General features: G+C 40.7%; 2 protein-coding genes across 8 annotated transcripts in view; one reads left to right on the top strand and one right to left on the bottom strand.

The window, feature by feature from the left end:
* ABCC3 (ATP binding cassette subfamily C member 3) overlaps positions 1–13,261 on the top strand; it is a 51,767-nt gene extending 38,506 nt beyond the window's left edge. For 2 of the 4 annotated variants that reach the window (XM_075044449.1, XM_075044448.1), the window contains exons 18-31: positions 41–208; positions 937–1,120; positions 1,979–2,084; positions 2,784–2,937; positions 4,381–4,588; positions 5,188–5,498; positions 6,237–6,436; positions 6,542–6,668; positions 7,461–7,562; positions 8,588–8,734; positions 9,670–9,828; positions 10,196–10,362; positions 11,402–11,596; positions 12,241–13,261. In XM_075044449.1, the coding sequence (XP_074900550.1) occupies positions 41–208; positions 937–1,120; positions 1,979–2,084; positions 2,784–2,937; positions 4,381–4,588; positions 5,188–5,498; positions 6,237–6,436; positions 6,542–6,668; positions 7,461–7,562; positions 8,588–8,734; positions 9,670–9,828; positions 10,196–10,362; positions 11,402–11,596; positions 12,241–12,349 (2,337 nt within the window). In that variant the 3' untranslated portion in view covers positions 12,350–13,261. Of the gene's footprint in view, positions 1–40; positions 209–936; positions 1,121–1,978; positions 2,085–2,783; positions 2,938–4,380; positions 4,589–5,187; positions 5,499–6,236; positions 6,437–6,541; positions 6,669–7,460; positions 7,563–8,587; positions 8,735–9,669; positions 9,829–10,195; positions 10,363–11,401; positions 11,597–12,240 lie in introns of those variants that run through there. The other 2 variants (XR_012652689.1, XR_012652690.1) reach the window with 2 other exon arrangements.
* A 176-nt stretch (positions 13,262–13,437) lies between these two features.
* Positions 13,438–24,038, bottom strand: LOC142038732 (ankyrin repeat domain-containing protein 40-like). Of its 4 annotated transcripts, XM_075044445.1 has the most exons (6): positions 23,540–24,029; positions 20,405–20,553; positions 18,876–19,349; positions 17,260–17,441; positions 15,888–15,941; positions 13,446–14,186 (listed from the first exon to the last, which is right to left on the bottom strand). In XM_075044445.1, the coding sequence occupies exons 1-6, from the start codon at positions 23,719–23,721 to the stop codon at positions 14,184–14,186; spliced, it is 1,044 nt and encodes a 347-aa protein (XP_074900546.1). In that variant the 5' UTR covers positions 23,722–24,029; the 3' UTR covers positions 13,446–14,183. The 4 variants fall into 4 exon arrangements, with proteins under 4 accessions (XP_074900548.1, XP_074900545.1, XP_074900547.1 ...); XM_075044447.1 differs by lacking the exon at positions 23,540–24,029 and adding an exon at positions 22,396–23,439 and having other exon boundaries at positions 13,438–15,941; XM_075044444.1 differs by having other exon boundaries at positions 13,439–15,941.
* Positions 24,039–24,138: the final 100 nt, after the last annotated feature.

Below are 24,138 nucleotides of genomic sequence, written 5' to 3'. Positions count from 1 at the left end.
AGAGTCATGGTATGTTTTGTTCTCTCCTCTTTCCCTTCAGGGCATCAACCTCTCGGGTGGCCAGAGGCAGCGAGTGAGCCTCGCTCGTGCGGTGTACAGCAACTCTGACATTTACCTATTAGATGATCCTCTTTCTGCTGTGGACTCGCATGTTGCGAAGCACATCTTTGACAAAGTTATTGGTCCAGATGGGGTACTTAAAGGAAAAGTAAGCTGGCATTTAGATCCTCTTAAAAATGTACACAAACTCAGAAGCACTGGTGGGTAACAGGAAAGCTATTTCACCACTGAGGCTTGAGTGCTGAATCATTCCTGCATTTCTGTGTTAAATTGGCAATGTGGACACCTTTTTCCCCACAGCACAGACTCTGCAGTGAGCTGCTATTTAGCATGCCCAGAAGCGATGTGATCTAGTCATAACATGTAGAGGCAGAAATCTGGTCTGCCTTTTAAAACCCCTACTATGAGATGTCCAAAAAGAAGACATTTGCAGAAACTTGTAAAGGTTGTCAGCTTAGTATTGCTGCTTGTTACTCGGAGGTGGTGCAGTGAGGAAGTTGTAACAGCTTACTGATTTTACAGAGGTCTTTGGCAGTATCCAACCAAATTGCAATCTCTTTGCTTCCCCTTCTACTCCTGTTACAATCTTCTCAGACGTCAAAAGGGAAGGGCTGCAAAGAAATCAGCACGAGGGAAATGGGGAATGAAAATTCAGTTGGTTTACTTCCCTCTGTGGTTACATCAGCATGCAGCAGGAAGCATAGTAAGTTCATGTACATATTTCCAAGCTAATTCGGCTAACAAGGACAGTCATTTCACCTTGACATGGTAACTCACTCCCTGTCCCAAAAATGTGGTAGTATTTGGCTTGCTGAGCAGTGTTAATCCCCACAGTGACAACTGAGAGATGTGGGTTTTTTCTTTTTCCCTATCCAGACCCGAATTCTGGTGACCCATGGTATCAGCTTCCTGCCTCAGGTAGACCATATAGTTGTGCTGGTAGATGGCAAAATCTCTGAAATGGGATCTCATCAAGACCTTCTGAAACAAAACAAGGCCTTTGCAGAATTCCTGCGAAATTATGCACTTGATGAAGACATCGAAGAGGATGAACCAACAAGTACAGTATTGCTTTTTCTTAAAACATGTCTTTTTCTGTCAACTAGATTACATATTTTCTCTGTATAAAATGTCCCTTGCTTCTTCATGACAGCCTGGCATTTGCCTTTCTGTACTCTATGGCCAGGTCTGTATTATTGATAAATGTTTTCACAAAGTTGTTTCAAAATTTCATGTGGTTTGTCCTAGAAAAAAAGCAATTCTTGTGTTAGAAATTATTCTGAAATTGGGAATTTATTTTACAGTTAGAAGTAGCCGAGAACAAACTGGGCTTGCTATCAAAGGGGCTACCTAGAGTCTGATATTTTTTCCCTGTTTATATGTTGGGGTTTTTTTTCATACAGCAAAGTTCAAATTACGTTTTAATCTTGGGTTACTTTCCAGCTTGGTTTGATTCTGATAAAATGATACAAGATTAAAGCATTTTGGTAAATGTTTCCTCTGTGTGACAGTGTTCCCACACTCTCTGACTCCAGCTCTGCTTCTCTCCAGACAGGCAGAGAGGAACATGCATGACATCTAGCAGCAGCAGAGGCTTGCAGTAGTTCCTGACATGACTCCCCCATCCCAAGATCAAGCCTAGATCATGCCCTATAAGTGAATTTAGCTAGAACCAACACTTGCTTAACATTTCTGATGCACCAAAGGAATGTGATGTAAATGCATTTGGCAGCCAACCTGACTCACAAGATCTTCGCAATTTAGTTAGGAGAAGGGATGTAAAACTATCGGGGAGTTTATGCACTATGATTTTCCTGCTGTGATATTGTTTTTCATGACTCTTGCTTTGTACAGCCACCTTTTTCTGTGCTTTCGGCTTTATTCAGCAAAAAGTCTGAGGTGTGTTCTTGTCTTGCAGTGCTGGAGGAGGAAGAAGTCTTGCTAGCTGAAGACACCCTCAGCATCCACACTGATCTGGCAGATAACGAACCAGTGACGAACGAGGTCCGCAAACAGTTTCTTAGGTAAACATGAGGTTCATGTATTTATAGTCTGTGTCTGGGGTGAAACATCTGAAAGATGTTAGTCACATGCTGCTTCTCAGTCTGGGCTTTAGTTTCCTTAGTTTCCTCTGACAAATAAATTGGTTTAGTATCCTTTTGAAAATAAATGTGAAAGAACATGCAAAGAAGATCAAACATCTATTCCTGCAATCCTCTTTTTAATCCAAACTGAACCAATTTCTTAAAGCTACTCTCTGGTTCTCAGGTAACACTACTGTATGTATTTACCCACACAACACTAAAATGCTACCAGTCGCGTGATAAATAAACCCTTTGTATTGTGCCTTTCCATTGGGAATCTTGGAAATCTTTAAAGTTTTCATAACCATACCCATAGATGCTGTCCAGCTAACTGTTGATGTGAAAACAGAGAAGGTCAGGGCTTAGCTTTGAAATGTCTGTCTTGTGATGAAGCCTCTAAAGGCCTTTACCAAAGAGCCCAAGCCCTACCACAGCCTTTGTTAGGTACTGTATTTCTGGCATCGCTGAACATCACTGAACATTCAGAGAGGTGGTACAAGCGACCATAGTTGTGAGTGAGGCTGGCATAGGAACTCAGCAGAAGAGCTGCGAATAAGTCCAGTGTGCTGCATCCCAGTCTTGCCTTAGCACTGCCACAATATGCCCTTTTTCTCCTAATGACTCTTTTGTTTTAACTAGGCAACTTAGTGTAATATCTTCTGAGGGAGGAGAATGTCCCAACAAAATGTCAACAAAGCGAAGAGTCTCTGAAAAGAAGTCAGCAGAGCCTCCTCTGCCAAGAAAAAATCCTAACGAGAAACTTATTCAGGCTGAAACCACTGAAACAGGAACGGTATGGTTTGATTCCCCCCTCCCTTTTTCTAAGATTTTTTTTTCTGTTTGAAAAAATCATTTTTATTTTTACATTTGATCCAGTTCTGTTAAATTCATTGTATAAATCACGACTGCAGGCTTTAGGCATTAATCTGGTGGCCACTGATCATTGAAATTTGGGATTTTGGCAGAAATTTCTGCACCTGGCAAGGGCTATGTACTTAGGAAAAAAAGAAGGAAAAAAAAATCCTTTCCAGCTCCTGCCACAGTCACCTGATACCGCATAGCACTGCACTCCATCAGCCCTGCCTTTGCATTGCAGAGCTTTCAGCACTGTTGGTTTTTAAACTGTCTGGCTGCTGTTGAGTCCAGCTGCAGCACTGGTTATTTGATGACCCGCAGCAGTGGGTTATACAAGCCAGCTGCCTTCTGTGTGCCAGCGGATCTGTTCTGCCTAAATGATACCTGCCACCCCAACTTGGAGAGCATTTTATGCTTATAGGTACAAAAGGGGCTGTACTCTTCCCGAGCAGGGCCAGGGAGTAAAATGGGAACAGGGAAAAAGAGAACAGAAGGAAAAAAAGAGAAGAGAGGAATACAAAAGTAAAAGAAGGGGACAGAAAGGAGCAGCAGATGGAATAGGAGCAGGGAGGTTTTGTTAAAGAAAGCCCCTTCCCTCCACTTCAGAAGGCTCAGTGTGTCTTGTTTAGTCTGAGGTACATGGTCCATGGCACAGACATTATAATTAACTGTTTCTGTGGATTATTTTAGCTTTCAAAGTCCCTAATCAACAACACTTGTTCTTTTATAATTAAATTAAATTATAATTAAAACCTTCTAATGCTTTTTTAGAGACTGAGGTTTTTTCTGTGTCTCTCTCTTTTTGCTCCTTTGTCTTTTTGCACTAAGAGATAGCATCTTTACTTTTTGCCACAAGCATCATCTGTTTATGTTCCTATTGGGGTGCACTAGCATTTGGTACCTCATTTAAGCTGCTATAAAGACACCTGAATGGAGGCATATTCAGTACTTTTCCTTAAATAGGCCATTTAAAGTAGTCCTGAGCTCAATATGCCTGCCAAGTTGCTTCTTTTGCCTGAAAAACTTGGCTTCTGTTCTTGTTATCCATCCTTTGCTGATATTTGATCAGCCTCTTTTCGTTTGGTTTGGTTTTGGGGTTTTTTTTCCCCTCTGGTATAGTCTTAAAAACTAAAACCTCACAAAACTAATAAAATACAATTCCTCAAAATGGAGGAAAAGAGTATTTCAGAGAAGTTTCTGACTTGTTTTGAAAGTCATCTCCCTGATGTGGAGCTCAGGCAGGTGAACTGTTCTCTGTGGTATGTTAGAGTTTGGGCAGTTTTGAACTTAGCAGTTCCTCTGATGAAGGATTTTTTTCTCTTCTGTCTAAACTCCTGATTGTGTAAGTTGTACAAACCAGCTTTGGTGTGCGATTTTGCAGGTGAAGCTGACAGTGTTCTGGCAATATGTGAAGGCTGTCAGCCCTGTCATTTCTTTAGTGATCTGTTTCCTATATTGCTGTCAAAATGCCGCTGCTATTGGGGCCAACGTGTGGCTCAGTGACTGGACCAACGAGCCGGTGATAAATGGGACTCAGCACAACACAGCCATGAGAATTGGAGTCTATGCTGCCTTGGGCCTCTTGCAAGGTGAGACCAGAAAAAATCATGATGTCTGAATGTTTAGTAAAGAGGAATTAGGTGGAAGCCATGGCACCAGTTGCTGGTGTCCCAAAAGTGCCCCTCCAAATACTTCAAAGCAAGTGAAGTAACATAGCCCGGAGCTACAAAGTCTCAGTTCAGCCCAACACTTTTAATTTTTGTTGTGAAGCCCTTGAAGGGGGTTGAACAGGTGACATGGAAGCTTGAGAGAGGTAAGTTGGACAGAAAACACGAAAACTTAGGTGCAGAAGAGTCTGAAGGGTTGGGGTGAAGTAGTAGCATTAGGACTTCTTGGAGGCTTGTGGAAAGCAGAGGGAAGATGGTTGTGCATCTGTGAATGATGCATGTGAAATCCTACATGCATCCATACCATGATGCATAGTGAAATCCTGCAGGACATGTTCCCGTGCCTTAGGCAGCAGTGTCCGCAATGCCGCAGTGCTAATGTACATCATAAGAGAAGGGTGGACAGGGAATGTAGTAAAGGAGAAAAAGCTTCTAGCACAACAGAAACTGCTGAGAGTCAAAGAGCTGTGAATCGGGAACATCATGTTCACTGGTTAACAGGTCTCCTCTCCACCTGTTAGGCCTCATAGTTCTCATCTGCTCCTTCACCCTGGCAATGGGAGGCATTAACGCAGCCCGGACACTCCACGCTGCTCTGCTGGAGAACAAATTTCACACCCCGCAGTCCTTCTATGACACCACCCCAACCGGCCGAATCATCAACCGCTTTTCAAAGGACATCTATGTGATCGATGAAGTAATCCCACCGACCATCTTGATGTTCCTTGGAACATTCTTCACCTCTTTATCGACAATGATTGTAATTATAGCAAGTACTCCACTCTTTGCTGTGGTTATAGTTCCACTTGCAATTCTGTACTTCTTTGTTCAGGTAACTGGAAAAATATCTGACTACCATTGCAATGATCCTTATTCCATTGTTCGTGTTTCTTTGTAGGAAAAACACCATGAATTTGGGGGAAAATTGAAATATCTGTGGTAACTACATGTTTATGTAAACAAAACATTCTTTAATTCTCTCAGAAAAAGAAATGTCCTGTGAGACGTGGTCATGAAATAAACATAGGCATAACCTTTTTTTGCTTTTAAGTAATAACAAATAAGCCTACTGCTAGAGATAGAGCTGCAGTGCACTTCAATATATTGAAGTGTGTATATATTTGACATATTGACAAGTTTTTAAGGTGGTGAGGAGTTACAATGTTGAAAGAAGAAAGCATCAATTTTATTGACTTCTGAGCAAAATTGAAGCTTATTTTATAGACCGTGAATAGAAACCTGATAATGGAGGTGCAAATTCATGTTTTCATTTCTTGGAAAATGAGGCTTCTACAAATGGATTCATTTTGTTAGGCTATGTTAACTAAATTTAAAGGGACATAGGTAAATTCAACTTACACTCTATAGAAATTGCAGTTACCCAATACTCTGTTGTGGCACGAAGCAAAGATAACTTTCTTGAAATCCTTCTTAATTATAGAGAATATTTTGGAGGGTTGAAGTGTGTCAGTAGCAATCTCCTTTAAGTCCTTAACCTAAAAAATTTTTCACTGTTAATTAAAAGAGAAAGTATTTCATGTACCCTTCAATTTTCTCCAAAAAATGGCAGCGATTCTACGTAGCTACCTCCCGCCAGCTGAAGCGTCTGGAGTCTGTGAGCAGATCTCCTATCTACTCACACTTCTCAGAAACAGTATCAGGGGCCAGTGTTATCAGAGCCTATAGAAGAGTGAAGTCCTTCGTAGACATCAGTGATCTGAAGATGGATGAAAATCAGAAGAGTTACTATCCTGGCATAGTATCAAACAGGTAAAAAAGGCATATAACTTCTTGTTTCCACTTAGATAATCCTGTGTTTGCATAACTGGTCCAAGCAACCATTTACCACTCTGCTTACATCTGCCTTTTTACCAGGTGGCTGGGCATTCGAGTTGAATTTGTGGGGAACTGTATTGTCCTTTTTGCTGCCCTTTTTGCTGTGATTGGTAAAAACAGCCTGAATGCTGGCTTGGTAGGACTTTCAGTATCTTATGCATTACAGGTATGTATTACAGCTTTCTGTTCATTGAAGGGTTTGCATTTTTGTGGATGGTATGGATATTTTAGCAATAATTTAAGTGCTTGTTAAAGCTGAAGTTAATAAGGAAATAATAAAAATGAGTTGTGGGACATCTGGAAACAGTAGAGTTTTACACTGAATCCTGAGAAACCATCAGCAAGCTCACATGCAGTAGGACTTCAGGGCACTTTGGGAGCATCGAGGTTGTGCTGCACCCCAGTATCCCTAGCGGTGGCACGCGGGAAGCTCAGGAAGTGTCAGGTGCACCCACCAAGAACAGGTCATTAAGCCCGTGCTGCTCAAATGTCCTGCATCATGCCTGCTACCTAGCACATCGGTGTGTCTGGGTAATCACAGGCAGATCAGCAGGATTCATAAATAGGCAAGATAAACTGTACTCACCCAAGCTGTGGACGGTTTAGCAGATATAATGGCCTCACTCTTGCCAGAAGCTCTTTAGATACCATGAGTGTGCAGGATTGTTGTTAGCAATTTTCCAGTGAGACCCATGACTGGGGGAATGACTTCCAACCAGCCTTTCTGAGAGGGCCGTTTGTTAAATCACCATGGGAGGCATTCACTTCTTCATGTGAGCACCTGATTATCTGTAGACTTCTTGTCCCATAACTGTATTAATGTCAATGCAAAGGTAATTATTCCATTTGTAATATTAATGTGAATCCATGTCTTAATAGCAGTGTCCAGTTCTGTTGTTGTTGTTATTAAATCTGTTGTTCTTCTGTGGGTGATATTTTGTTCCTTGTCTTCTCCAAGGTGACCTTGTCTCTGAATTGGATGGTCCGAATGACTTCTGAACTTGAAACTAACATTGTGGCTGTTGAAAGAATAAAAGAGTATTCAGAAACTGAAACAGAGGTCAGCTAACAAGCGTCAAGCGTGCTCACCAACAAGCATGGCAAAATTTTAATGCACACATTTACATGGTCTTTCTTTAGACTCGAGAGACGGTTCCTGCTCTGAGAGTGTTATCATTTAACCTGAACAAATGTCACGCTCTGAACTGTAATTTATGCTATCACAGCTCCAAATTATTACTGCCGTCATGCAGCCTGTGCTTAGCATCTCATTTGCTGCTACTGTGAGTGGCTATAGCACAACAGAGATGAGTTTCACCATCAGAATATTGCTCCCATCGGGTTTGAAGTGTTTGATGCATAGTCCTACCTGCATGGGTGGTGCTGTGATCCTGCTAGTGAGCACAGCTGCAGTACAATTATCAGGCTATGCACATGTTTTCAATAGTATTTCTATTTATTCAGCTTAATCAGTCCTCATCTCCCATGAGAGAAGAACATCTCTAGGAACACTGTACTGCCTAATTCAGGAAAGTCATCCAATCATCTACCTTTGTTGCCAAAGACTTTTAAAGGTGGCAGATTGAGCTATGCTCAGCAAGGAAATCTGCTCTGTGGACACACTGGGTTTTGTTAGTTCTGTGTACATGATGGGAGACTAAGAATTAAGAAATGGATGATCTGAGGAGAGCTGCAGTGTAGGGTTCTGGAGATCGAGTATTTAATCTGAAAGCTAAAAGGAAGCTAGACAAGATGCATGATATATGTTATAAGCCAGAGCTTGAGCTGGCATGAAACAGGCAGTGTTCTATTAAAGTTAATGGAAAAAATGTAAATTTATATCCATTGAGGATTTGACCCTGTATGCTCAGACTTTTTTCCTGTAAACTTTACAGCAAAGACCAAAATGGGTAGATACTTAGGAACCCATGTTTTTCCCCCATTATTATAAATTTATTTGATAATGGAGATTTGATTTATCAGATATATTTTTAGTAACCCACAAATGTTAATGTTTGTATCTGAGTTTGAATTTATTTTTTTTTTAAATCTATACAAGGCATTTCTGACTTCTGTTTTCCTTAGGCTCCCTGGATCATTGAGGGCAAGAGTCCCCCAGAAGACTGGCCGTCCAAGGGAGAGCTGGAGTTTGTGAATTACTCAGTGAGGTACAGGAAGGGCCTGGATCTAGTGCTGAAGGGTCTAAACCTCCAAGTGCACGGTGGAGAAAAGGTGAGTTACCAGCTGTATGTCTTTGCTAGAACTTTGCCCTGGGCCTCCAGTGACAACCATGGAGTAGGGGACAGGGTCTACAAGCACACTTGCCCTGGCGGTGGAGACCTTCTTACGCTGGCATTGCAGGAGCCAGCAGTGACAACCACGCTGTTGGTGTGCCAGCATCCTCCAGGCTGGAAGCAGTAGGACCACCTGCATGGGACTTTGCAAGTTAGGCTGGCAACAGGCTACCTGACACCATGTAGGAGGCACCAGCACAAGTGACAAAAATTCAGTGACAAGAACACTTTTCTGAAGCAGTGCAAGTGGGAGAAGGCATTCCAGCTTTTTCCACTCTCTGGCTTTCCCTGTGAAGTTTTTGGCATGGAAGGAAATGACATTCTTTGCTTCCTTAATCAGGAAATTGTCTTTGTTCTGGGAGATTCACTCCTTCACGCTTCAATTGAAGGTTCTGGGTTTTGCGCGCTGGCGACAGAAGAATTAGCATGGGAAAGTTCTCCACTTAACAGTGTGTTAGTAAAAGAGAAGAGAATTATCCTTATACTAAGCAGACAGGATGACAACTGCCTTCTGGAATGGAGATACATGTGCTTACCATAAAGTCTGAATTGCCCTCTGAAAAGCCTTTATTTCTTGTCCTTGAGTGATTGGACTTCTAACATGGATACTTCAGCTAATCATCCAAAGTTATGTAGGATGGCTCTAGGCCTATGTACATATTTATATGCAATATTCAAATTATGGGAATGGAAATATATACATTACAATGTATGACACAGGTTTCTAGGGAGAGATGGTTACATTCTTTCTTAGATTCAGATCTTGTGTCAAAGCTCTTAGAGGAATCTTGGGGGTTTGTTTGGGGTTTTTTTGTTGGGTTTTGGTTTGGTTTTAACTATATGCTTTGTTGTTAAACCTGCAATTTGTTGTAGATTGGAATTGTTGGCAGAACCGGAGCAGGGAAGTCCTCCATGACGCTCTGTCTCTTTAGGATCCTGGAAGCTGTAAAAGGGGAAATTAAAATCGATGGTGTGAAAATTTCAGAGATTGGTCTCCATGACCTTCGATCGAGGCTAACAATTATTCCTCAGGTACTGTTTCTGTGTATCACAATAAAGGAAGGATCTCTAACAGCTTAGCAAACCGTGAATAATGGTTTATCCACAGAGGAAAATGCTTTGTTACACTCAGAAAATTGTTTCAGAAAAAAACCTATTTATACTTTAAATGGTCCTCTCCTGCCACATTATAAGCTGATGCTGGGTGATAAAACAGGATTTAGGTTAAACCATCTTTTCAGTTGGAACTTGAGTTTTCAGTCTGTATAACATAATGTATTTTCAGAGTGGATGGGATTGGGAGGTGGCCTACCTGCAGTGTAATGGAGACTTCAAAGCAGTAACTCTGTGCTTAAAACAACTAAAGCACTTGTCTAATGAAAGTTGGTTTTATATCCAGGATCCTGTTCTCTTTTCTGGAACATTGAGGATGAACCTGGATCCATTTAATAAGTATTCAGATGAAGAAATATGGAAAGCTCTTGAACTGTCTCATCTGAAGAGGTTTGTCAGCAGCCAGCCATCCATGTTGGACTATGAATGCTCAGAAGGTGGAGAAAATCTTAGGTAAGGAATGCTTGAACTAGAAACATACACTGAGCTTTCATTCAGCTGTAACAGTGAGTAACACCTGAGCCCAGGTTTACACTGTAGTCTGTTGTGTCTGAAATGATTTAGCCACCTATTCCTGTTTCAAGAAAACCACTAAGGCTCAAACATTTGCCTACTGTTCTGCCTCTGCCATGAATGATCCAATTCTTCTTTGCTGCTGGGAAGCCCAAACCAAACCAAAATCCTGTCGTATCAGTAAAGAAAGAAGTCTCAGGATGACGGAGTATTAGGAATAGGCAGTTCCTTAAATATGGTTTGGTAGGAAGGGAAATGCCACGGTAACATATATAACTGCTGTGCTGGATAAGAGCCCTCTGCCTAAACTGACACTTAGCAGTGTTTATTTTCCATTATTATTTGGAAGACCCATGAAGACATGAATGGGATGATAAAATGCCATGCTTTGATATGTTGCGCCGGCTTCTGAGACTGTGGTGTAACCAGATTATGTATGTGATGAATGTTCAGTTCCTTTCTCAACCTGCAGAAACACTTGAACAGAGGCTGTGTCTGGGGTGCATTTGTAGCAGGGGAGGAAGTGTGGGCTGCCCAGATTTTTTTTTTTTTTTTTTGATGGTAGAAAGCACTTACAGTCTCAGAAATATTTTTTTTCTTTTCTCTCCTCCGTTTTTTTTTTTTTAAGTTTGCATATGCTCAGTGTTGTTATAACTGTGCGTGTGCCTGAAAACTCAGGCAGAAGCATTGTAATCATTAGTTTCCTTGGCTTTTGTCACAGTGATAGAAAGGGGGCATTTAGTGGCTCTGTCAGGACTGGGTCAGGCAGTTAAGTGAACACATATCCTAAAACTAGCTGAGTAATGCTGCAATGTGTAGGTATTAGCTCTAGGGCTGACAGACCAGGCTGTTTGCTAAGTACTATTTTTTTGGTTCGGTAACTTTACCTGATGAGTAATCTGCTCTAGTACAAGTGATTCTGAGCAGTGGAGAGCTAAGGGCAGTGGGGCATTTGTGAAAGCCTTGTCTCTGCTTGCAGCGTTGGCCAAAGACAACTTGTCTGTCTGGCAAGAGCACTACTTCGCAAGACAAGGATCTTGATCCTAGACGAAGCGACAGCAGCGATCGATCTTGAGACAGATGATCTTATCCAGATGACAATTAGGACCCAGTTTGAAGACTGCACAGTGCTGACAATAGCGCACAGGCTGAACACCATTATGGATTACACGAGGTAAAAATTTCTTAATGGTGTGTGGCGGGGGGAGCTCACCAGTTTACTGGGTATGTGAAGCAGCAGCACTTAAAAGGGTCTGGTTTGTCTCTAGTCACACTGATGCTCTTGTCAGGTAGTATGTAAACAATGATGTTTAAGCCATATAATCCTAGAATATCCAGACCTGACTTAGCTTCTGTTGGCATAAGAAACAGGTTCTATATTCACTAACTAGAGCTGTGCAAGAGATGCTACCCAGTAGCATTAATGGCACTGTCAGCAAGTTTATGGATTCTTTTTCAACTAGCAGCTGCTGTAACTTTTTCACTAACATCATGTCATATTAATTACTTTAAAATATATTACTTCATGAGCTTTTATCTCCTTGGCTTTTCTGGTACTGTATTTTCATTTCCAGAACTACCAGTATGACACTGATTCCCCTGCCCTTGTTACCCCTGAGAGGTACCTTTTTAAATCAAACAGCAGCTTGGGGAGAATGTTTTATTTTCTGTTGTGTTGCAACATGTGAAAATAATTGAGCAAAACAAAGGCAAGGAAAAGATTACAGCAGTTTGCTTTGTGATAAAAAAGGCTATCACATTTCTTGTGAGGAATTCTCTGACGTATCTTTCCCGCTCACCATCTTTTGTTTTGCACAGGGTTCTTGTTCTAGACAACGGAACCATAGCTGAATTTGATACCCCTGCAAGCCTTATAGCATCAAAGGGTATTTTCTACAGTATGGCCAAAGATGCTGGACTAGCATGAAAAGAAGACCCCTTGGGTTTTTGGTTTGTTTTTTGTTTTTTTTTTTATTACTGACTTGCCACAAAAGTGACTTGTGAATGTACTGTAATTTACAAAACAGTTTTTGTAGTAGACTAAACTTTTGATATGTGAACAAAGTATTTTACAATTGTAAGGACCAGAAAGTGAATTTTATATTTTTAAATATTTTCTATATACATAAAATATTTTATTACATGCTTTTTTTCCAAAGAATGCCAAACATTCTGCCAAGAAAATGTATGTATCACAGGGCAGTAAGTACTGTATTCAGGTTTATAATTAGTAAATTATATTAATGGTACAAAATACACCTGTTTTGTGTGTTTTCTGCATAAGGATTCATTGGTTTTGAAGTGGAGAAACAGGCCCAGTTAAGCAGTGACTCAGCTGAAAAATAGTGAAATAATGTGTAATCTCTGAGTGGTTCCAACCTGTTCCTTTCAGTATTTCCCCCAGGACAAGGGAGTTGAATCCTACAGCTTCAGGGCTGTGAGCTATCCCAGGACCTATGCTATCCCTGCCCAGGGCAACTCTAGCATTATAGAATTCCTCTTCAGTGTAAGAATTATGAGTAGTGTGTATTTAAAACTAAACCTACAGATGGCTTAATATAAATGATTAACTACACAGTTTCTACCAATTTAGTAGACTCCACATAAGCCTGCAGGGACATGATTGGCACAGAAGCATTATAATTTTGTGCGCTCTCTCTTATGTATGAAGTCACAAAGAGTAAGTCTCCCCTTAAGCTGAACATGCATGCTGAGCAGATGTGTATATAATTTATCTATCATCTCATTCAACACTTAAATCACATATTATTTCAAGTGATTGTTTTGCATAAATAAATATCTACCTTATTAATGATAATCAAGCCTCCTCAGATAAAGGGAGTACTGTGTTGAAACAATATTTGCTGCTAGAAACGGATAGAATGTCTTTTGCTGCAGTTCTTCACTTCCTACACCAAGTACTCTAGAAACCTAACTGGCAAGAAAAAGTTCCTATGTTTTTTCCATAAGTAAAGCTCAGAAAAACCTTGAGAAGACAAAAATAATTATTTATTAATTCTTACAAATTATACTTCTTAAATAGAAACAAGAATCTGCAGCGAAGCATTCATTTGACATCATTAACATTTCAAATAGCAGAGCATGAAGTAATGAATTATTTATCATACACGGTAATGCAATGATTATACACTGATCAGATTGTTAGGAGTGTTAATAGTATCTTCTGTGTGTAAACTGCGTAAAGTATAAAAATATTCCTTGGAATGCATAGATAGCGATCAGCATCTGTGCAAGATAATCAGTGTAACAACGAAGTCATCAACCCAACAGCTGAGCTTTTCTTGAGTGGGTCTAACTGGCTGGTTAATCCTGGTACCTTCATGGATTTAGCTGGCATTAGACAGCCGATGCCTAAACTGTATCTGTTCTGTGTGCCAGGGAGAACGCAATACACAAAGTGCGATACAAGGAACAACAATTTTATTATTCCATTATACAGTAGTTAATACACCACCAGCAATTGGGTATAAAAACCAGATATCGCCAATGACTCACACCACGTTTGACCTCCAACGCTTTTCAGACGAGGACATTTTGTTGTGACAAAATGTTCTACTATCAGCCTTAGGAGACTGAGCTTCAATCTAGTTAATTGGCACACAGGAAATTTGGGTGTTTGCATGGATCTGTGCTTCCAGGTGAACACTGACCATCCGACTACAAGGCAGACTGGGAGAGGGCTCCCTCTCGTGTGCTCAGTCACTCCTGCTGAAGCTGCTTCCCTTTGCACAAAGTACTATTCACTGGATGAGAAAGAGAGAGCACGGGTAAATTTGGGTACCAGTTTTTCCTACTGTATTAGCTGTAATATAGGTGACTGCTCTGACTGCAGGGGAAGAACGAACTTCTTCACCTGCCACAGCCTCTGAGAAAGGAGACGAGGCTGTGGGGGCTACCTCACTCCAGTCAGGGGAAGTTATCTGGAGCCAGAAGAGTTTCAGATGCAGTTTGCGCCTCAGCATTTCCTCCAGCTAGTTTGGGTGGCTCAGCATGCTACTTCTATAAATCACATTTACGGGTCTACGTACATTGTACAGCTAACTTGGGCTGTAAATTCTTAGACAACAAGACAATAGAATCCTTTGGCTGCTGTAGTTTCCAAAGAAACTGGGGCGAAGGGAGCGGGAAGACGAAGGAACAGAGGGAAGTTTAGTCCAGTTTGGTAAGTTCTGTTTGCCTGTTACATCTCATACTTTACCTCATTCATCTAATTAATAGTACATGCTTTTACAGTTAGGCTACCAGAACAGAACTCTTCCTCAAATGTAAATGACTGAGTAAATACTAAAATCCTAAAAAATTAGATAAAATCCAGCTCTGAAATACTTTTCAATTTACTTATTCCACAATTTCATAGCAAAGTAGTCTAATTCTGAATTTTAAGTAACAGGAAAAGTGATATTTATTTTTTTTCAGTAAACAACACGGGTAAACACAAGTCATTGGGAAAAAAAGAAAATACATTGCATAGGAACATCAAGATTTAGTATCAGCCCAGAAAACCCTGAGCATTTCACTAGTTTCTCTTTACACAGGCAACTTTAAAGTTTCCAGATGCAATCTTTCTCAGGAATGTAGAGGCAAAAGGAAAATAAAATTACAATTTTTGTGCTTTTAAAAGGGGAAATTAAAGCAGCATTGGAGAAATGTGTTTTCAATACAGTAACAAAAATAGTATTTTAAATTGCACATGTCAATACTATATATTGACAGACAACAATAAAAGGAATTTTGGTTGAGAGCATATTTATGATTTGGATAATTACTATCACTTTTTGTTTTCAACCTGAGAAATAGGGAAAAGTGTAAACAGGGATTAAGAAATCACAGGTAATAAGTCACTTGATACAGTATTTAAACTAGACATAGTTTTGTGCTTCTTCCACAGATATAAACCCTTCTGGTTTTTGCCTTCTAAATAAGATATGACTTAAAATACATGATCTAAAAAGTGAATGTTAATGGTAATGGACTCAGTACAAATATTAAATGGGTTTCATGGCAGGTTCTTTAGCTTGAGTACCTCTGCTATTTTATAGCAAACAAATTATCAGAACAGCTTAAGGTAAGCCTTTCCCTGAGAGCTGCTAACTCTGCAGTATTTCAAGATTATCTTTTTGTAAGGAAAAGTTGCATTAACAGATAGTTCTACTGATACTACCTTTGCATTAAACTATTTTCATATTAGACTCATTACTCTTAGATTAACTACAGGCTGTAGCTGTGCATAACAACTTTAGTTTATTTCAAGGTTAACAAAATAGATTTTTTTCACATCATTAGCCCTTATAGATACTGTATTTTGAACGTAATTTTAAAATGAGAGATACAAATCTTTTGTTTTATTCTTTAAACAATTAATACGTAAGTTCTGATGCCTTCTTGTTATAACCACTCCGTTCAGAAAGTGTTGGGACTCTGAAAAGTAACTTTTTGTCGCTTACTGTTAGCACAAGCTCCAGTTCTTGGAAATCCTGTAGCCTTGCAACATCTTTGTCCTTTAAATAAATACAATAAGTTGTTAAGTGATAAACCTATCAATTTTGCAGAGGTAAGTTAAAATAATAGGCTCATAATAACACAAAGTATGTATTTATCCATAAATATGACAATTCTTTACAGTAAACTGGAAAGCAGACAGCCTGTTGCATCTCATATTTATTCTGGGATCCTATTCAGCTACTCAAGTCTATTTTTAGAAGGAATGCAACACTGATGGTGAGTGCAAGTGACTAGTGGAATTACACTTGTAGAGATCTACTGCATGCCACCCCCAACTCCTCTTTTTTTCCCCTTGGTAATTCTTAGAAGCTCATGAATTGATTCTTGCATCTACCAAAGAAGGTCCTGCACGCAGCTTTCTCTAGAGCGGCCCACCAACACCATGGTAGAGCTGGCTTTGGCAAGGTCTTCAGAGAGCAATGGAAGACACCCTCCCACGGTACAAGCTCGGCTCGAGCTCCGATCCCCTCTGCAGCAGTACCCTGCTGCTAAACAGCATTAAACAGAATCCGTTTTGTATCACCTCAAGGAACAGTAAGTGTCCTGCAGTCCTACCCAGAAAGCCTGAAGTAATTCGAACTGGAAATAAAAACACTCCTGTCAACAACAACCTAAGTTGGCAAGTGACAGAAGTACTTATGTCTTTTTTTTTTTTTCCCCACTTCTTGACTAACAAAGAATAAGTCATCTGACAGTTGGTGAAGATGCAGTACAGTGAAGTCTATTGATCTAGTACTAATCAGATCAGCTCCATGACTGATGCCAACAATGCTCTAGAGGCATTTAAGAGTGAAAGAAAGGTCAACAGTGAATCAGTAAAACAGGTCAGCAGGTCCGTTTGCTGTTTGCTGCACAGGTAAATGTCACTGAAGTGAAAAAACAGTTACATTCAGAGACCTGCACTCAGAATAATTCTGAAACACCTTTCTGTTTTTTGAAAGGACTGCATACAGTCCTTACTGAACTAGCAAAACTCGGTTGAGTACTGCAGGCCTTTTAAATGCTGATGACAGGTCACAGTGGTGTGGTATTGCACTGAATTTAAGAATGTAGTGGAGAAATCAGGTATTAATTGGGCTCAACACCAAATGTCTATGAAAAGAAACGATCAAGAAACTTGAGAACTTTTTTACTAAAAAAAACAAATCAAACAACTGCTGAATGCTGGAAGTTGAAGGGAGGTTTTTCGTTTGGGCTTTTTTTTTTTTTTTTTTCCCCAATATGGGCATATGCAGGTGACCAATTATTCCTTTTTAATGGTAACCTAAAAATCTTTTTTGTAAGTTACTGCACTTCAAAATTTAGAGTTCTTACCTTTCTTAACATTGTATTTGGTAATTTTCTGATCTTCTGTACATGCTCAGGGTTAACACCCAGCTCACGGCAACTCACTCGGAGCAGTTCCTTATAGGTGAGTTCTTGTCTGTCCAGTTCAATTTCAATGAAGTCATTTTCTCTAAGATTAGGGTTTTGTATTCTAACTTTAAGCACCAGTTCTATTAGAAATAGAAAGATACATTAATAGGCAGATGTATAAAGGAACTGGAAAAGATATCTCTGTACTAACTTCCAAATATTTCTATGTTTTATTAACCTTGTTTGTATCATTCGTAACAATACAAGAACCCTCAGAAAGCAAACAACTGGACTTGTATGATGACAGTTTTCATTAGATTGACTTTCATCAACCTGTATGAAAAAATCATTACAAATATAATATATTGCGCATGTACGCGTGTATGAACCTTTGTGTGAATACTCATCTTACTGGATTTGAGCTAATTTAAAAGCAGATTATACTGGTTATCAATTTCCCAAGCAATCCAAGATTGCTTTTATTGGTTGTCCTGGTTTCAGCTGGGATAGAGTTAATTGTCTTCCTAGTAGTTGGTAGAATGCTATGTTTTTGAGCTAGGTATGAGAAGAATGTTGATAACACTGATGTTTTCAGTTGTTGCTAAGTAGTGTTTAGTCTAAAGTCAAGGATTTTTCAGCTTCTGATGCCCAGCCAGCGAGAAGGCTGGAGGGGCACAAGAAGTTGGGAGTGGACACAGCCAGGGCAGCTGACCCAAAGTGGCCAAAGGAATATTCCATACCATGTGATGTCACATCTAGTATAGAAACTGGGGGGAGTAGGGGTCAGGGGATCGCCGCTCGGGGACTTACTTACTGGGTGTCGATCAGCAGGTGGTAAGCAACTGCACTGCACATCATTTGTACATTCCAATCCTTTTGTTATTACTGTTGTCATTTTATTAGTGTTATCATTATCGTTATTAGTTTCTTCTTTTCTGTTCTATTAAACCGTTCTTTCTCAACCCACGAGTTTTACTTCTGTTCCCGATTTTCTCCCCCATCCCACTGGGCGGGGGGGAAGTGAGTGAGTGGCTGCGTGGTGCTTAGTTGCTGGCTGGGGTTAAACCATGACATTGTGGGTTTTTTAATTCATGGCATCAGAACACCTTTTATTTCAAGAATGAAATTTTGAACTGAAACTGAAATTCCAGATTTCCCTCTTTGGGCAGGCAAAATTTACCTGCAGAAATGGCAGATCATATAATCGTTCACCTCAAGACTCAGGTCTGCAGATTGAGCCATGTGAGGTTCTCTCTTGAGCTCGCTGGCTGCACACTCACATTCTTTCTTTGAAGCTTGGAGTACACTATTTAGAGAATTAGATTACTCTGGTGTCTGTATGCTTTTATAGCATTTAAGACAAATAGCAGACGTTTTCATCAATATCTTAATAACAGTTCCAGCAGAAACAGAGTATCTGCCTCTTTAATTCCCTTCAAATGTTTCCTGAATGCCTAAGCATGGGAACCTGAAAATCTCTAGAAGTGCTGTGAATACATGTAATCGTGATTAGTCTGTTTTCACCGTCCAAGACGACAGAAGTTCTACGACAAAGTGAGAAGTTTTAGTGTTACCTTGCATATTAAGTGGAAAAGCTCCTGTGAAGAAAACGGGCTGAAATGCTGGCACAGGCCCCATACAGGAGCCGTTCTCTTGCTGAGGTATGGACTGATTTGATCCAGCTGGCGAAGGGGGACTTCTGCTCCAAGACACAGATCCCTGGTAAACCGGACTTCTCTGAAGGACAGTTTTTGAGTGTGGTGGTACGGTACACCCTCTGGGCAGTGACGGCATGCCTCCATTATCAGCTGCCTTGGGAGCAGCATTCCCATGCTGTAATGGTGCACATGGGTAAGTCTCCACATCAGGTAAGGAAGAAGAGTCGGTATCTTGTGATTCTAAGTGTGAGATACTCCCATTCATGGAGGGATCTGGAATACTCTTACTCATGGTGTTATAAACATAAGGGAAGGGTGGGTTAGCCAGATAATTAGGGATGATTGGCAGATCTGAATCTTTCTTTAAGTCTGGGAGTTCATCATCTTCCACTGTAAAACAAACAAAACAACATTCTCCAAGACTGATTTGAGGGAAAAAAAGAAATATTGCTCTTGCACTGTGGGGTTTCTTTTTATTTATTTATTTATATTTTTTTTTAGGGGAGGCAGTAGAGCGTTAAAAGCATCACAGGATAAAAGATGAATCAAGAAGCTCTATGCCTTTTTTTCCTACAGTAAACAGAACCATGCTCCAGTGCTGCAATATAGTAAACACAAAAGCAGAGTCTGATTCTAGTAATTCTGGGGGTGCTGTTTCCTTCTAAACACTGCAATACTTTTGTTTTGTTTTAATCCGTAGCTAGCACGTTGTAACATGGTCTCTGGTGGTATAATGCTATTGTCTTCATAATGTATAAGGCAATGAAAAACAAAGGGTAATATGTTGTTCGATATTAAGGCAGGGGATAAAGGGAAAAGAACAGGCAGCACTGGGAAAGCTGAAACATTACCAATTCAACAGCTGGGAGACAATAATGAAAACAAAAACAGACGAGGGAATACAAAGGGGAGGAAAGAGGTTGTTAATTGACCACATTTCAAATTACTTATCACCTCTAGCAGCAAAGCCTACTCTGCTCCAACAGTTACAAAACACTACAAAAATGCTCTGCCGGTGTCTAATGAGCTGTTTCTCTGGGCTGTGTATTTTCCATTTATTCAACACAGTGTCTAAGCTCCACCCAACACCAGGAAAATTAGGTGTTGCTCATGTAAGGGCTTCATAGAAATTTGAGAGATTTTCTCCTGTTGCCCTTCTGAAAACAGGAAGCTGCATCTGTCATTGGTTTAATCATGGCATTTTTAAAAATACAGTTTTCCAAATTTTTCAGTATTTTGGCTAGCTGGATATGGAATTTGTTGGTAATCCTCTTTTCTTAAACTTTGATTTCTTACCAAGTAAACACTCTAGAAATCAAGTCACAGTTATTACTAAATCCCAAACACAGTATCTTCACATGCAAAATAAAGATTGGAACATACATGCTTTAAACAGCCTTTTACTACAGCCTTTGATGATCATATCGCAAAGCCAATAGGTTTACCTCCCAACATCTTCCTTATCTCTCTCTTTGAAGTTAATTGGGCAGGCCTTTCTCCTTTCTTCGTAAGGATCTCCTTGTCAGCGCCGGCGTGCAGCAGGTAAGCCACCACTGGAGCGTGGTTCCGTTTACATGCCCAGTGCAAACAAGTCCTGCACATGGAAAATGTTAACACTGTTTGAAATCCTAAATTACAGCAGATTAATTGACACTCATTCTTGCTGCCTGTGAGAAGAACAAGACCTAATGCACGCCTAACATAAAAAAGGTCTTAATTGCAATCTTCCTTGGAAATGTACACTGGTTTTGGAGCCTGCAGTGACACCTGCTGATGTAGTTTTCCCTTGCTCTAATACTCTGGATACCAAGTTACCATAGTAGTATTTTTAAAGTTCAAGATCTTTTCAATTTGTCATTTATTAGGCTACTAACTTTTCTAATAAAATAAATATAAAAAGAAGGCTTGTGTATGCTATTTTAATCTTTGAAAGAATAAGTTGTACTTGAAATACTTGTGTGTATGTGAGCTAATAGAGATACTTCCCTAGGATGCTATTTTTACTCTTTAATTAATGCTGTCAGCACAATGACTTGCACTTTTTGGAAAGTAAATTATGTTTAAAATATTGTAAGCATAGTTTCTAAGCACAGTTCTTTGCCCAGTTGCTATTTGCTGCACTAGCAATTCCCAAGCTTTGATCTGCAGACAACTAGTATTCTGCAATCTGTAACTGATGCACAGAACTAACTGCTTTTCTGTTTTTTAAAATTATTATTTGCACTTGCTGACCTAGAGAGACTAATAAAGAAACATCCTAAAAGCTACTTAGCTTATTTAGTGCTTAGTTTTAGGGACTTTGTAGACTCACACCTTTTAACTCATTGTGCAGTCTTACCATTCTTCCCTATCCCACGTTCTAGTCATGTTTGACCTTTCTCCACCTTTTTTCTTTAAATACTCTAGTTCCAGTTGAAGGAAACGCTTTGCAAAAATGAACACAACCCGTCTCCAAGTTTCTTTGATTGTTAAGAATTAAATAAAATAAAGCAGAGATAAATAACAAACGTGTAAGAGAAAAAAAATTTCAGCTGGAAGTCCAGCTCCAAAAAGCTTTTTCCACTTTGTTTTTTTTTAAGGACACAGTCATTGGACTGCAAAGTTTTATCTCGACCAACAACTCCCAACTTTGTATAAAAAATTCTGTTGTTTTCAATTTTCTTGTGTAAAAGAAGGTAAGGGAGAAAAGAAATAATCTAATCTTTGGAGGGATACAAATCAGGTAAAACAAGAGAAGACAAGGTAACTTGCAAAACCTTGTTAACTGTTATATATTCTGACTTAATTAAGCCTGTCTTAACAGAAACAAAAGGCTCAATTCTACAATTTCTTCTTAATAAAAATTAATGCATCTTGATGGCAGAAAGTATCTCTGAATTAAAGTTAGTGGGACGAGTCAGTGCAGCAAGGGGTTATATAGAATTAGATCTAATTGAAGGGACATGAATGTAAGTGTATGTATACATAATATTTTTCTTCATAGACTATCCTAAGAAGCGTGCTACAAAATCTGTGTTTCAGAGGTGATATTGCTAACAGCAGTGTACAATCCTGAATTCTCTCTCCAAGGTTGGGCTGTGCATTTCAGCTAGAAAGTGCCATTTTTAAATGGGATAAAAGAATTTTGTCAGCAGAGAGTATTCCTGAATTTTTAACACCAAAGATCCCACAGAATCTGAGACATGAGGCTCCATGAAACTGAGACCAGGTTTGTTCAGTTTTTCTGTGCAGCGTTTTCTGGCCTTTTCACAAATATCTCCTTGTGAAATGAGTGTGAAGAGCCTGCATGAATTCAGAAGTAGCACACTGCCAAGTCATAAACTAATTTGGTCCAAAGTGGTGGGAAAAAGCACAGACAGCGTGGCTGTGTTGCTTTGAGTGCAAAACCTGCAGGTTTAGTTAGTACAGAAGGTATGTAAGCCTCAATAGCACTGGCCTCATTTTGGGATCCATCCTGACCGTTTCACGTGGTCTCACGCGGAGAGGTACCGGCTACTCATGGACCTGACACACATCAAAATGTAAGTACTCAGCACCTCTTAGCATCAGAGATACTGAGGTCATTGGAGAAATTTAAATTCTACAAGAAAACTTAAATGACAGTGAAGACCCATTTAGTGCCATAGTTAAATATGACCAAATCATTGTTTTTAACAATAATTATATTTTATGACAGATTTCTTTCATCAATTCCAGTTTTAGATACAAACTCATTTTTATGACAAGCAGCTGTTTATCTTATCTTACACATTAAGATAACTGAATGTCTTATGAATCAGTTCTCTGAAATTTTTACAAGTCCTAATTTCAATCACCACGCTTTGAACCTCAAGTTGCAAGCATCCCGCGCTTCTCAAAATTGCTGATTGAGCTTTCCTCTTTAAAAGTCCAGCTCTTTTCCTAATTGTATTCCTCCTGGTTTTAATTACAAATTCAAGCACAATACAGCATAGTAAATACAGGCTGAATTGAAAAAAAACAAAAGCACCTGAGCATTGCCTGTAAATCCTGCTTTGGATAACACGGAGGGGGAGCGTGCGTGTGTTCGTGTATAGAGTCCCACTTGTACAAGTGTCTGCTACAGAAAAGTCTCGGGTTTAGTGTCATTGGGTGGTATCTGAATAGATGTCAAACCCAAAGAGTTTAACTATCACTGAAACAGCCGGCGAGTTCCCTGCTTAAAAGGGAAAGTGATTTTCAAACCTGATTTCGGAGTCAACAGAAAATATTTCTGGTGAGACGCGAACACGTGTTGGCAAGCCGAGGTTTGCATTCTGACTGCCCGTGCTGTCTCAGCGTGCCCTTCCCAAAATAAATAAATAGATAAACAAAAAGCAATACAAAGCAACAAGCTAGCGACCCGGAGAAGCAGCGAACAGCGCCGGATCCAAGCAGGAGCCGGGAAGGGGCCGCCCGTTTGTCCCGGCGGTTCCCAGCTCCAGCTCCCCGTGGGAAGAGAGGTCTCTCCCGGCACCGAGCAGCGGACCGACCTTTTAATTCCGCTCTGCCGTGTCTCCCGGGAAAGCGTTAGCCCCGGGACACCCGAGCAGACCCCCCCCCCGTTGCAGCAGGAGCCTCACCAGCCGTTGACTTCGTTCTGGGAGTTGAGGCCGACCCCCAGCTCCACCAGCCGCCGCACCTCCTCCGCGTCCCCCAGCGCCGCCGCCTCCCGCAGCCGCTCCTGCCGCTCCCGCTCGGCGGCCGGAGCCGCCATCTCGCCGCTGCAGCCGCCGACCTCCTCCCGGCCGGGACGAGCTCTCATCCCGGGGAAGGAACGGCGGAGACCGGCGGCCGGTGTCACCCCCGCCGGCGTCCGGGCCGCGCTCCGCTGGGGGACCCTATTACCGGTGACAACCCCGGCCCGGGGCCGGAGTTCCGGCTGACAGCCGCACGGCTGCCCGGCCCGGGCGGCGGTCCTGAGGGCGCTGGGCTGTTGCTCGATGGAAGTGCGTGAGACACGGCGTCTCCTGCCCGCTGGTCGTTGTCGAGGGCTCTGGGTTGCTGCAGTTGTTCCGTCGAGGAAGGTCTCCTCGTCTTCGCGCGCTCTCGGCAAAATCGATTAATCCCTAAAAAGCGAACTCGACATCTGCCCGCAGATCAACTGCAAAGATTACAGGCAGTTCCCGTAATTTGCATGGGTGGTTTCGAAAAGCTGGGTTTGGGCCTTGTGCACTTGGCC

The sequence above is a fragment of the Buteo buteo genome, chromosome 13 (genome assembly GCF_964188355.1).
Source record: "Buteo buteo chromosome 13, bButBut1.hap1.1, whole genome shotgun sequence".
In the NCBI taxonomy this organism is placed as follows: domain Eukaryota; kingdom Metazoa; phylum Chordata; class Aves; order Accipitriformes; family Accipitridae; genus Buteo; species Buteo buteo.
Note: the sequence above shows the minus strand (reverse complement) of the source record. Positions and strands in the feature narration are given on the sequence as shown.

What these genes read in the sequence shown, in the direction of transcription:
- LOC142038732 (XM_075044444.1), bottom strand. Translation starts at nt 23,721, where the DNA reads ATGAGAGCTCGTCCCGGCCGGGAGGAGGTCGGCGGCTGCAGCGGCGAG. An exon ending in GATAAGGAAGATGTTGGGAG is followed by an intron (nt 19,350 to 20,404) that starts GTAAACCTATTG and finishes TTTGTTTTACAG; the next exon opens with TGGAAGATGATGAACTCCCA. An exon ending in TTTTCCACTTAATATGCAAG is followed by an intron (nt 17,442 to 18,875) that starts GTAACACTAAAA and finishes TATTTCTAATAG; the next exon opens with AACTGGTGCTTAAAGTTAGA.